The sequence below is a fragment of the Mustelus asterias genome, chromosome 8 (assembly GCF_964213995.1).
Source record: "Mustelus asterias chromosome 8, sMusAst1.hap1.1, whole genome shotgun sequence".
NCBI lineage: Eukaryota > Metazoa > Chordata > Chondrichthyes > Carcharhiniformes > Triakidae > Mustelus > Mustelus asterias.
The window spans coordinates 57,050,953-57,065,543 of record NC_135808.1 but is presented as its reverse complement, the minus strand read 5'-3'; the positions used below and the strand labels follow the sequence as shown (position 1 = coordinate 57,065,543).

General features: G+C 41.8%; 1 protein-coding gene across 4 annotated transcripts in view; it reads right to left on the bottom strand.

The window, feature by feature from the left end:
• Positions 1-14,591, bottom strand: part of LOC144497183 (torsin-1A-interacting protein 1-like) — a 41,507-nt gene that overhangs the window by 17,641 nt on the left and 9,275 nt on the right. For 2 of the 4 annotated variants that reach the window (XM_078218052.1, XM_078218053.1), the window contains exons 4-9: positions 13,000-13,062; positions 12,450-12,512; positions 11,852-11,941; positions 7,704-7,751; positions 5,742-5,804; positions 4,892-4,966 (exon numbers count right to left, since the gene is read on the bottom strand). In XM_078218052.1, coding sequence (XP_078074178.1) covers positions 4,892-4,966; positions 5,742-5,804; positions 7,704-7,751; positions 11,852-11,941; positions 12,450-12,512; positions 13,000-13,062 — 402 coding nt within the window. The remainder of the gene's footprint in view (positions 1-4,891; positions 4,967-5,741; positions 5,805-7,703; positions 7,752-11,851; positions 11,942-12,449; positions 12,513-12,999; positions 13,063-14,591) is intronic. The other 2 variants (XM_078218055.1, XM_078218054.1) reach the window with 1 other exon arrangement.

The window sequence follows — 14,591 nt, the reverse complement described above, 5'->3', positions numbered from 1 at the left end:
ACTCAGCCAGTCTGTCCAAGTCACCCTGCAGGCTCTCAGCATCCTCCTCACAGCACACACTGCCACCCAGCTTAGTGTTGTTTGCAAATTTGGAGATATTGCATTCAATTCCTTCGTCCAAATCATTAATATATATTGTGAATAGCTGAGGTCCCAGCACTGAACCTTGCGGTACCCTACTAGTCACTGCCTGCCACTCTGAAAAGGACCCGTTTATTCCCACTCTCTGCTTCCTGTCTGCTAACCAGTTCTCTATCCATGTCAATACATTACCCCCACTAATCTATTGTGTGGGACCTTGTCAAAAGCCTTTTGAAAGTCCAGACACACAACATCCACTGGTTCACCCTTGTCCACTCTACTGGTCACATCTTCAAAAGGTTCCAGAAGATTTGTCAAGCATGATTTCCCTTTTGTGAATCCGTGCTGACTTGGGATAATCCCATCACCGCTTTCCAAATGCTCAGTTATTATTACATCCTTAATAATTGACTCCAGCATTTTCCCCACCACCGATGTCAGGCTAACCGGTCTATAATTCCCCATTTTATCTCTCCCTCCTTTCTTAAAAAAAGTGGGGTTACATTAGCTACTCTCCAATCCACTGGAATTCTTCCAGAGTCTATAGAATGTTGGAAAATGATCATTTCAAGGGCCATTTTTTTTACTTCCCTGGAATGCAGAGCATTAGGCCCTGGGACTTAGTGGGTTTTAATCCCAGCAATTTCCCCAATACAATTTCCTGACTGATAAGGATTTAGTTCCTCCTTCATGCTAGACCCTGTCCACTAGTACTTCAAGAAGGTTATCTGAGTCCTCCTTAGTGAAGACAGATCCAAAGTATTTGTTCAGCTGGTCTGCCATCTCTTTGTTGCCCATTATGAATTCACCTGATTCTAACTGTAAGGGATCTACATTTGTCTTCACTAGTCTTTTTCTCTTCACATATCTGTAGAAGCTTTTGCAGTCAGTTTTTATGTTTTCTGCAAGTCTACTTTCGTATTCTATTTCCCCCTTCTGAATTAAACCTTTTGTCCTCCTCTGCTAGATTTTAAATTTCTCCCAGTCCTCAGGTTTGCTGCTTTTTCGGGCCAATTTATATGCCTCCTCTTTGGCTTTAACACTATCCCTGATTCCCTTGTTAGCCATGGATGAGCCTCCTTCCCCATTTTACTCTTACGCCAGACAGGGATATACAGTTGTTGAAGTTCATCCCTGTTCTTTATATGTCTGCCATTGCCTATCCACTGTGAACCCCTTAAGTATGCTTTGCCAGCTTATTTTAGCCAATGCACATCTCATACCATCAAAGCTAGCTTTCCTCAAGTTCAGGACCCTCGTCTCAGACTTAACTGTGTCACTCTCCATCTGAATGAAGAATTCTACCATATTATGGTCACTCTTCCTCAAAAGATCTCACACCACAAGGTTGCTAATTAATTCTCTCTCATTACACAATGCCCAGTCTAGGATCGCCTGTTCTCTAGTTGGTTCCTCGACATATTGTTCGAGAAAGCCATCCCTTATACACTGCAAGAAATCCTCCTCCATCGCATTGCAACCAGTTTGGTGAGCCCAATCAATACGCAGATTGAAGTCACCCATGATATCTGCTGTACCCTTACTGCACAATCTCTAATTTCCTGCTTGACGCCATCCCCAACCTCACCACTACTGTTTGGTGTCTGTACACAACTCCCACTAGCATTTTTTGTCCTTTGGTGTTCTGCAGCTCCACCCATACAGATTCCACATCGTCCAGGCTAACGTCCTTCCTTACTATTGCATTAATCTCTTTAACCAGCAACGCTACCCCACCCTCCCTTTCCTTCCCATCTATCTTTCCTGAATATTGAGTTCCCACCCTGGAGCCAGGTATCCGTGATCCCAATTACATCATATCTTTTAATGACTGTCTGCGCAGTTAATTCATCCACCTTATTCCAAAGCTCCTCACATTGAGACACAGAGCCTTCAGGCTTCTTTTTGGCATTTATTGTCCTCTTAGAATTATGATGTAATGTGGCCCTTTTTGATTTTCGTCTTTGGCTTCTCTGCCTTCCACATTTCCCCTTATTGTTTTTTGTTTCTGTCCCCACTTTACTTCCCTCTGACTTCCTGCATCGGTTCCCATCCAACTTAGTTTAAACCCTCCCCAACAGCACTAGCAAACATCCCCCTAGGACATTGGTTCCAGTCCTTCCCAGGTCCAGACAGTCCAATTTGTACTGGTCCCACCTCCCCCAGAACCGATTCCAATATCCCAGGAATTTGAATCCCTCCCTCTTGCACCATCCCTCAAGCCACGTATTCATCTTAGCTATCCTGACATTCCTACTCTGAGTAGCACATGGTACTGATAGCAATCCTGAGATTGCTACCTTTGAGGTCCTACTTTTTAAGTTTAACTCCTAACTCCCTAAATTCAGCTCGTTGGGCCTCACCCCGTTTTTTACCTATACACCACCGTAGTGGGTTGGATCTCCAACAATGACGAGTTAGAGTACAGGAATGAGATAGAGAATCTGGTGAACTGGTGCGGCAACAATAATCTCTCCCTCAATGTCAACAAAACAACAACCTGTCAACAACCTGTCCTGGTCTCCCCATGCTGACACTATAGCTAAGAAAGCCCACCAACGCCTCTACTTTCTCAAAAGACTAAGGAAATTTGGCATGTCAGCTACGACTCTCCCCAACTTTTAAGATACACCATAGAAAGCAATCTTTCTGGTTGTATCACAGCTTGGTATGGCTCCTGCTCTGCCCAAGACCGCAAGAAACTACAAAAGAATTACTGTCTGCGTGGGTTTCCTCTGGGTACTCCAGTTTCCTCCCACAGTCCAAAGATGTGCGGGTTAGGTTGATTGGCCATGCTAAATTGCCCCTTAGCATCCTGAAATGCTTAGGTTAGAGGGAGTAGCAGGATAAATTTGTGGGGTTACGGGATAGGGCCTGGGTGGGATTGTTGTCTGTGCAGACTCGATGGGCCGAATGGCCTCCTTCTGCACTGTAGGTTTCTATGGTTTCTAAAAGGTTGTGAATGTAGCCCAATCCATCACGCAAACCGGCCTCCCATCCATTGACTCTGTCTACACTTCCCGCTGCCTCGGCAAAGCAGCCAGTATAATTAAGGACCCCACGCACCCCGGACATTCTCTCTTCCACCTTCTTCCGTCAGGAAAAAGATACAAAAGTCTGAGGTCACGTACCAACCGACTGAAGAACAGCTTCTTCCCTGCTGCCGTCAGACTTTTGAATGGACCTACCTGGCATTAAGTTGATCTTTCTCTCCACCCTAGCTATGACTGTAACACTACGTTCTATACTCTCTTGTTTCCTTGTCTATGAACGGTATACTTTGTCTGCAAGAAACAATACTTTTCACTGTATACTAATACATATGACAATAATAAATCAAATCAAATGCTCTGTCTGGTGGTCACCCATTCCCTATCTCCCTCAGTAATTTTTATCCGTGGTGTGTCCAAACTGAAAGTGCTTTCCATGACTTCCTCGTCACCACGGATGCTCCAAAGTGAATCCACCTACAGCTCCAGAGCCGTCAAGCGGTCTAACAGGAGCTGCAGTTGTACACACACTTCCTGCACTTGAAGGAGCCAGGGACACAAGAAGAGTCCCTAAATTCCCAAATCACAGAAGAGGAACATAACACGGGTCTGAAATCTCCTACCATGACTTAACACTTAAGTTAACTTAACAACAACAACTACAATGCCAAGAGAAAAAAGAGAAAAAAAGAAAAACTACTTATTAGTCACCAGCCAATCACTTACCTGTTGGCTGTGACAGCACAGTTCGATTTCTTTCTGCTGTGAGTCAATGTGGTTGACTCTTAAAAATGCCTTTGGAAGCGGCCAAGCAAGCCACTCAGTTCAAGGGCAATAAATGCCGGCTCAGCCATGAATTAATGGGAAAACAAAAGATGCTGAGAACATGTTTCCTTGGCTGAGGAATCTAGAACACTAGGTCACAGACTCAAAATAAGGAGTCAACCATTTAGATCTGAGGCAAGGAGAAATTTCTCATAGGATTGCAAATCTTTGGAACTCTCCAGAGAGCTGTGGATGTTCATTTATTGAGTATGGTCCAGACAGTGGTCCATACATTTGTGGTAAATAAGAGAATTAAGGGATAATAGGAATAGTGTGGGAGGTTGGGTTGGCAGTAATTGCCAAATACTGTGATATCGCTTTAATAAAGAACTTAGAAGTGAAATGGAGTTGTGGTTCGGTTGACCATTTGGACTCAAACAAGTCTAGCTAAGCAATAAAGAAAAGCGACAATGCTGATTGGCCAGGAAGGTGGCCCAAGGACGAGATGTTCCAGAGTCTCTGATCAAAGATACAAGTTACAGTTTAGCATTTAGAAGGGATGCAAAGGCTGCAAAGCTGATTGGCTAGAGGAATGGTCTTGGGTTTAGAATGTTCCAAGGATCTACAGGTAGATGTACAAATTAAGATTACATTGTTCTGGAGTCACTAGGAGCACTCTTCTTATTGATCAAGATTTGCAAAGATTGGATTAGAGGTTGTTAGTAGTGTTATTCCAGGTGCATATACTTGGGCTAAATGTTACAAAACTACCTGCAAAAGGATATAACAGAGGGGTGCATCACTGAGGTCTTTGCACTTGCCAAGAGTTAGCTTTATCTCAGGCTACTTGCAGGGGCTTATTTGTCAGACAGAGAATGACCTCCAGTGCATGTGGATCATCAGTGTGGCAACATGTCAATATCTAATCCATTTTTAAAAATTAATTCTCATAATGTCAGGAATTAGTGTCCAAATCTACTCAGATTTATCTCAATAACAGACCGCTGCTTAGAGCATATTGGCATTTTACGCACGAAACTCAAGGCAATCAGTACCTGACGTCTGACGCGCTGATGGTTCTGTGGGAACTTGCAACCCGTCAGTTTCCATCTCACTTTCTGAATCCATATCTGAAAAGTTAAAAATATTTATTACAGATTATATAACATGAAAAGATATTCTTTAACCAGAAAGAAATAGTTGTTCTGATGCTGGTCAATTCTACTTTAACCAGGCACAGTTAAAACAGCCAGACAAAGGAGTTGAAGGATGTGTGAAGAGCATATTTTGTTAATTGCAAACATCTCAAGTTTGAGAATTTGATTTGCACCAGAGGAATGATACATACGCAAAGTGTTCAGCCTTTATTGGGAGAAACTAGGCTGTGCAGTTAAGGGAGTGAACTAACACCAGCAGAGGCAGAACAATAAAGAAGGATTTCAGTGATCATTTCAGTACTAGAATTCACCATCCTTCACAATACCCCTTTCAGCATCTTCCTGCAACTGGATTAGTCGGAGTTCATTAATTCAAGCTAATAGTTGTACAAAACACAAATGGTGTTTATATTTAACAAACTTTTGGTTATTTCTATAAATTATTTGTAACTAAAAATAGCTCTAAGGGCTGGTCTTTTAAGAGCTGGTTACACTGTTTTCAGCAATTTTGCATTGAATGAAATGGAGAGAATCCCAATCATAGGGAAATTCTTTTGCTGGGTAAATATACGCCAAAAAACCTGCGACCTCGTTCACGGCTGGGATTCTCCGGCGCTGCTGAAAGTGAATGGAGTTTTGGCTGGAACGCCATATTCTCCATTCTCCATTAACTTGCAGAGGAGTGGGCACGGACGAGATTGGAGAATCCCGCCCAAGGTGCTATTTAAGAGGAGTGAGAAAACATTACCTTCATCCGAGGAATTCTGAAGCGATGCTGTCAGGTCATTGTCATCGTCAGACTGGTTCCCATCTGAAAGAAAATTGCAAACATTAACAACTAAAAGTCAATGATAATAGGGGCATGTTTCCACCTTGGTACACAGGAGAAACAAATGCAAGCCAAAATATTTTATTGCCCTCCCTTTGGCCCTGAAGATCAATCGCACCCCAGATGCTACCTGCCATTCAACAACCCATCCAAGATGTCCATTCTTCCAATTGTGAGCCATGCAGAAGTGTCCATAGGTTGTTTGATGAAAGGCTTGGGGAAGAGGTTTGTACTAACATTCCCGCTAAACCGCATGTGTGTGCACTGTAGTGACAGGGGTTCCATGTTAAACATTGCACATGCAAGCTGTTGCACAATAAAACATAAAGGTACTGTGCATTGAAGAAACTGCTTACACAGAACAAAATTTTAAAGAGAACATTGGCACACACATACCAACCAAGTGCTAGTCATACTGCTTGTACATCATACCTGGTAGTTCACAAACACCACAAAATTGTTCATTTCATGCTACTGCAACAAGCTATTTTGACTACAAACAATTAAGACCAATAATATAGAAATACGCACATGCCATGTGATCAGATTTTGTGGATCAATTAGTCAACTAACAACCGAACACATCTTACTAATATTAGATTTCGTTATTAGATCTTACTATTCATCTATAATATAGAAGATTGAGGAGTGACTTAAAATTCTGGATGTGTTCAGCAGTCTAACGGAACAATCGATCAGTTAACATCATTCGTGCTAAAAAAATTGAATCTTGCGTGAAAGATGGAAACTGAAAACAGAATAAAGAATAGTCTGCATAGATTTTGAAAGGGGAAGACTTGCTTGACCATCCTTATTGAACATTTTGAAGGAGTAATAGAGAAGGTAGACAAGAGCAACGGAGAAGATGGAATATATTTAGATTTTCAAATGCCTTTGATAAGATACCACATAATAAACAAGGTCAGAACATGTGGAGTCAGGGTACAAATAGTAGAATGGATGACAAGCTCACAGCAGAACAACAAATAGGAAGGAGTTCGAACAATGAGAAGAAGTGCTTAAGGGTAGCTAAAAGTTAGAATGACGTTCCACAAGCATTGGTGCTGGCATTTCACTATCATTCACAATTAACATAAACAATTTAAGCTGAGGAGGCAAAAGCACAATTTCAAAAATTGGGGACTGCACCAAACTGGTGGGACAGAGATCTACAATTAAACTGAGGAAGACAACAACAAAATACAAGAAAATATTAATAAATTTGAAGAATGGGTTAATGTTTGACAAATAAATTGCAATAAAGGTAAGTGTAAAGTGTTGGATTTTGACAGGAAGAATAAGGGGGTTACTAACATACTCTTTGATAATGAGATTCTAAATCAGGCAGAGAAGCAAAGACACCTTGTGCCTGATTTTCACGATGGTAAGCGCTTGACGTCAGTTATCGTGAGAGTCGGTGGGGAATGCATGTCTGCCAACTCTGTCAGACCAGCTGCCATTTCACATTCAACTGAGCTCTGATTGGCAGTAGGCAGAACATCTGCCCACACTTAACAGGAGTTCAAGATAATCAAAAGGAATTATTATTTCCGACCACACTCGACTGGAGCAAAAGGAGACTCTACAAAGGAGGCTGAGGTTACAAGATTTCCCCCTCCCAAACATTCTTGTTGCCTCTTTGAGCGGGTTGGAAGCCGTTCCAAATTATAAGCAGTTTGTACAATAGATCCCGATTACTAGACACCATCAGTCTGGCCTCCCTTCAAATCTAAGCTGTGCCTTAAAAATTTTGCTCAAGTCCTTACTGAGCAAGTTACAGACTACTGACAACAACAACTGATATTTATATATAGTGTCTTTAATTGAGTAAAATTTCCCAAGACATTTCACAGAGACGTGAGCAATTCAGAAATGACACACCTGGAGACACACTGTTGAAATCATCTGAATAGTCCATCTTCTCTGGTTCTGTATGGAAAGACAAAATGGAAACTTTTGAAACCTACTAACAGTAAACTCTCACAAATAAAACACAAGTACTGAGAGTGTTCCTGTTGCTAAGTGCCATAATGGGCATTTTGGCATGTCCTCTTCGCTCAAGTTTATTTATTAGTTTTACAAGTAGGCTTACACTGCAATGAAGTTACTGTGAAAATCCCCTAGTCGTCACACTCCGGCACCTGGCCGGGTACACTGAGGGAGAATTTAGCATGCCCACTGCATGTAAACAGCATGCCTTTCGGACTATGGGAGGAAACTGGAGCACCCAAACGCAGACATGGGGAGAACATGCAGACTTCGCACAGACAGTGACCCAAGCTGGGAATCGAACCTGGGTCCCATACGCTGTGAGGCACCACTGTGCACCGTGCCGCCCCACTTGAACCAAAGCAGAGCAAATCAGCACATTTATACAAGCTGTTCTTATGGAGTGTCCAAGGGTTGGCTTAGCAGCCATTGGTGTCTGAACACAAAGGAAAACAATGGATACTTCAAATTTAAAACTCCCATTTTGATGTTCACTTCCATCAGTGGCCTTGACTTCCCAATCTTTTTAATCTCCTCCAACCCTCCACCATTGGCAGCTGTGCTTTCAGTGTGCCAGGAGCTGATCTCTGGATTCCCTCCTCAAATGTCTCCAGCTCTCTCAGACTTTAAGCGGTATATATTTGAAGTATATGTCTTTGACCAAGCATTTGGCCACTTGTCCCAATGTCTTATACTTGCTTCTCTAATGATCTACTCCGTTTATATATTTTGCCCTTTTTAAAGATGGAACCTCAGTTGGGAGTTATCTCCAGAAAAAAGCCAGATGGTCCTCGAGTTGCTGCGAACTTGGATTTTCAAAAAGCATTTGATAAGGTGCCACACGAGAGATTATTACATCAAATTAGGATCCATGCGATTGGGGGGACAAACAGATTGAGGATTGGTTTATGCAAAGAAAACAGGTAGGAATAAATGGGACATATTCAGGTTGGCAGGCTATAAGCAAAGATCAGTATGGGCCTCAGTGATTTAATATCTATATTAATGAATTCGATAAGGAAACTGAATGTACCATATTCAAAGTTTGCTGACAAAATAAAGAAAATAAGAGGAAAGCGAGGAATATACAAAGAGGCTGCAGTTGGATATAGACAGGATGAAAGCAACCCAAACTACTTTTCAATTAACAACTATTCATACATTAAAGACAATTGCCTCATTCCAGTCAGTTTGTATCAAGGAGTGAATGCATTTGCTACATCAATAGACACAACCTTTGAAGTGGGGCATTTGTTTAAGCAAACAGAACAAAAGTACATCAGAGAGAAAAAAATACTGTAATTTAACATATATGCCAGTTGGCACGACGCAGATATCAGCATTCCTTAGGAGTACAAAAGAAACTCACCTCAAACATCACATAGAATCAAAGAATGATAGAATGGTTGCACCACAAGGCAAGTCATACAGTCCACCAAATCGGTGTCATCTCTCTTCAAAATCAATTCAGCTGGTCCCACTCTCCTGCCTTTTCCCCATAGCCCTGCAATTTGTTTCTCTTCAGATAATGAGCCACTAGCCTTTTGAAAACAACAATTGAATCTGCCTCCGCCACACTGTCAAGCAGTACCTTCCAGATCACAAACACTTGCTGCATAATTTTTTTCCCACGTCACCATTGATTCTTTTGCCAATCACCATAAATTGGTGACCTCTAACTCTTGTCCATTCTATCAATGAGAACAGTTTCTCTCTGCATACTCTTTCCAAATCCCTCATAATTTTGAACACTTTTATCAAATCTCCCCTTACCCTTCTGTTCCCTGAGGATAACAATCTCAGCTTCTCCAATCTATGTGACTGAAGTCCCTCACTGAGGCTGAACCACTGATTATTAAAGGTTCACCAGAGTTTCCTTGTCCCTTATGCCCCAGAATCCCTTATGAACTATTTTCTCAAAACATCCTGTCATTTTCAAATTTGTGTACACATGCCCCTAAGTAGCTCTGTTCATGCACATTTTGTTGTATACATTATTTCATATTACCTCTCCTTGTTCTTACTACCAAAACATACCACTTCACACCTCTCTGCATTCATTTCCTTCTGCCACTTGCCTGCCTATTTCACTTTGCCTATGAAGTCTATCATTTTCCTCTGCAGTATAAGGAGTTAATTCTAACTGTGTGATATGTTAATGAGATAAAGCGTACTGCATCACAGGAAGTGATGCAATGTCTAATGAGCTTGCTCTCTCGTACAAACTCTTGATAAGATGTAACTCGCAGTAAGCCATGTCCCAATAAAATTAATGTTTTCCTCACCTCAACAGACACTATTGGCACAATGAGATGAAGATTATATCCTCCTCACAGTTCACAAGACTTCCAAGTTTTGTATCATCTACAAATGTTGAAAATGTGCACTGCACATCCACAAAGAATTTTAAGGATGATGCATGATTACTGCGTGCCACCCCAAGAGTTGGTACCTAACGCGTAGCTGCCGACTCTCAAACTCCCACTGCCAGTTAATGCCCACTTGAGTGTTGATTGGCAGTGAGCTGGACTTCCATCTGTCCTTAGAAAGAGGTCCTATCCATGGGAGCTTGGCGGTCAGATTGGCCAACAGCTCTTCAACCTGATCAGGCACAGTCCTGCAGTGGCCAGGGGGAAGGGGGTTCTGAGCTTCAACCCTGAGGGTTCAACCCCCCGCCCAAAATGTCACTTTTCTACCCTACCTGGCTGGGTGGGATAAAGCCCTTAAGTGAATGGGTGGGTTACACGCCCGAGGCCCCGGCCACCCAAGCACGATATTGCATTTGCATCTGGGCGAGTGGGTTCCCGGGGGGAATCCCGTCCATTCATGTTTACACTCTCCTCCACCTCAGAAACCCGCTTTTGAGGGAGTGTAAAATTCTGCCCTAGGTCATTAATCTAGATCAAGAAATGCAGTGGCCTTATTACCAGTCCTTAGGGAACTCAACTGCAAACTTACCTCCAATTCAAAAAGCAACCTTTCACCATTATTCTGTTTCCTGTCACTCAGACAACTTTGTATTCCTGTTGCCACTGACCATTTTATTCTGTGGGTTTCAATTTTGCTGACAAGCCTGTTAATTCGACACTTTATGAAATGATTTTATAAGTCCATGTACATCACGTCAAATGTATTAACCTAATATTCCCTCTCTATTACTTCATTGAAAACTCAATCAAGTTAGTTAAACACAATTTTGCCGTAACTAATCTGAACTGACTTTCCTTAATGATTGCACATTTATTCAAGCGACTGTAATTTTTTTCATGCATTATCATTTCTAAAAGCTCTCCCACCTCCGAGGTGGTGTTCAGAAAATATGATCAGGAACTCAAAATTTGTATTCATTGGTTTAAACTCCATCCTGCTTCCGAGTATGCAACATGGTTTGTTGTGTCACGAGCTGAGTTTAATAGTTCCAAAGAACTGGAATGAGAATGGATTTCCGTACAGCACCTTTCACTTTCCAACAAAACAAAATCCACAATATCTAAGGGAGAAGAATTTTCCAACTCAATCCCCAAGTCCTAACTATCAGAGCAGATTGTTCTTTTTCCTTTTCATTAAATCCCTTCTTTGCCCAAATCTTGCTGCTTCTCTTGCAGCCCACTATTTTTTCCTAACTGCCTGCTGTCACTCTCTCTCTCTCCATCCATCGTCATGACACGAAGCAGCCCTGGTACATTCCCAGCCAGAAGTCTCACAACACCAGGTTAAAGTCCAACAGGTTTATTTGGTAGCAAATACCATAAGCTTTTGGAGCACAGCTCCTTCGTCAGATGGAGTGGGATATCTGTTCTCAAACAGTGCAAACAGACACAGAAATCAAATTAATAGTTCCAAAGAACTGGAATGAAAATGGAATGAAAATGACATTCCCAGCCACCATTCTATATGTAGCTCAATTCTTTCAAACACTTTCACAATCTCTGTTAAAGATAGCCAGAGCACATGAAACACTTTAAAGATCTTCAAGCTGGTTATCTCACCCGCCACCAGGAACTTTGCAGAGTTAAGTTTCAAATACAGTTGGCCAATACCTGGGTGGGTCTGTAGCTCCAGATTCCCCTTCGCAGCAACTCGAGGGCCATCTGGCTTTTTCTGGAGATAACTCCCAACTGAGGTTCCATCTTTAAAAAGGGCAAAATTTATAAACTGAGTAAATCATTAGAGAAGCAAGTATAAGAACAATAAGAATTGTGAATAAAGAGCAGGCAGAATGATAGAAAGACTTAACATCGAATGGAGAAACATTCAGATTTCCCAATCAAACAGCTCTTTCCTGCTCACAATACCCACTCCAGTAAAGATAGGGGCCAGTATGTGTTCAAAGAAGTATTGATAAGATATTTTGTTGGGCAGGGATATTAAAGGCAATAGAACCATGGTGGTTCAATGGAATTAAGATGCAGGTCAGCCATGGTCTAAGTAAATGGCAAAAGAGGCTGCAGGACTTGAATGAACTCCTGCTGTTCCCAACAGCTAAATGTCTCGATGAAGGAGTCAGACTTTTTGTGGATTTTGATTTAGTAATCAGATTACTATTTTTTATCTGACAGCCTCCACGTTCTCAGCAGCATTTACTGTTTACAGGGCTTTCAGCTGGAGGTAGAAATGAACAAATTAACAAGAGTTTACCTTTCGAAGATTTCTTCAGAGATTCTGGTGATTCTGAACCCAAGCCACGTGCTGGCACAGTACCTGAAAGGGAACAGCCAGCTTTACACTAGAGCAATACCACTGTAAAGGGGTTACTTTGATCCCCACAGAACGAAAGCCCTTTCTCACCTTTAGCTGGGTATGAATCATTGAAATGTCTTGTACAAAGATATTAAAACAACTCGGTGAGGCTTTTGATTGGAATATCACATATTGCTTTTTAAAGCACATGTAGGTAGTAGTGGTGTGAAGCAGATGTAATACTCTAGACCCACAGTGTGATAGGACGTGGGTTTGATGCTGTGCTCAGCTGATGCTGGGTTTCTGATCTAGAATGTAATGAGCTGCTGAGCAGCGGCTAGGAATGTCTGTTGTGGGTTGAGGAAGGGAATGAGGATAGAGTGGGAAATAGTCCCTCAGGGTAGCCAATACGCATCTTTCTAACTGCTATGGGCCAGCACAGAACAAGGGAGCCAACCACATAGCTTCTGTGGCACAAAAAACCCCGCAGAAGTTAACAAGAGTATACCTTTAGAAGATTTCTTCAGGGGTTCTGGTGATTTTGAACCCAATCCATGTGCTGGCACAGTACCTGAAAAGGAACAACATGCTTTAGAACCAGAACAATACCATTATAAAGGCTTTACTATAATCCCCTTGAGGTCAGTATTAATCATTGAAATGTCTTGCCCCAAGATTCTAAGAGAATACAGTGAGGATGCACTAAGCTAGTTCTGCGGCCAGGCAAAGGAGCAGCACAGTAGCTACTTCTCTGGTTTAGAAAAATGGAGTAGCAATGAAGATTGGTCATTCTGGTTAGCCAAAGCCCAAAGCCGACTCTATAAAGAGAGGTCCAAGCAAAGCTTTCCAGTCAGCTGTAGTAAGGTGGCTTTCACATTGAGTGGCCTCCCACCACTCCAAGTCAACCCAGCAATTGATTTCTGGGACCTTTAAATGTGTGACCTGATGAACAGGTAGTGGAAGCTTCTCGGCCTTTTGGCTAAGATCAAGCTCAAGATGGGGTGCAATGCCTTATCTTGTCAGCTTGGATCTTGTTTGTCTCTCGTTGGGGATCTTGAATTGGATTCAATTTGAATTTGGTTTTTGGAACAAGCAAAGAATAGATTTGGGTTTGCAGTGAATACTAAACTCTGGGCATTGGCTTTGTAACTTTAAGGATGCAATAATTTTTTTTTTAAAAAAAGAACAGATAGTGGGAGCTCTCAGCCTCTCAAGCATGGGGTCAAGCCTGAGATCAGAACAGCCTGTTCCTGTCAGTTTGGATCGAGAATGTCCCTTTTACGAGGACCATGAATTGGATTCGATTTGAATTGTTTCCTTGGAACAACCAAAGAGATGGATTAGGGGCTTTCCATATCCACTCTGCGCATTGGCTTTGTAACTCTGAAAAAGGAACAATTTTCTTTTAAAAAAGGAAGTGGAAGCTCAACTCAGTAAAAGATATTCTTCGGTCTGCCTGAAACTTGTTGGTCCTCCAGTGCAAGGAGTTGGCCCCGAGTGAGTGTTGCAGACTGGCACATTTCAAAACCCAGGACTATGTGCTGAAGGATGCACTAAAGCTTGGGCAACCGCCGCAGAGGTGCGATGAGGAAAGGTCGTTGTCTAAGACTTTTCAACCATAGTGCACCAAAGGGCTGGGCATTGTCTGCAACCTCTCAGGTTATATAACTTACATTAAATGTATGCAGTGAATACTACGTGTTTCACAATTGTATTGAAGCACCTCAAGAGTGCAACATGATCTATGTAGCCAACGTAAATACCACTGCACCTTTTGTAATGACCATTTTGAAATGTCTGTAATATTCATTTGATTGTATGAAGGAGTGCAACATGATCTATATAGAAAGCATAAATATTATAGTATTTCTGTAATTCACAATGTATTTTGAAATGTTTGCAACGTTCTTTTAGATATTTTATGATTAAAGTATATTTTTGAAACAAAAAAAGGTAGTGAAGCTCATGCCAAGTGTTGGAATCGTTTGTCTGAACTTGGAAAATCCACAGCAATGGATAATTCCACAGAATTTAAGCTGTGAGGTTGGTTAATTGAATGGGTTTGACAGGTTTGGTCATTGCAGATGATGTTACGTGTGG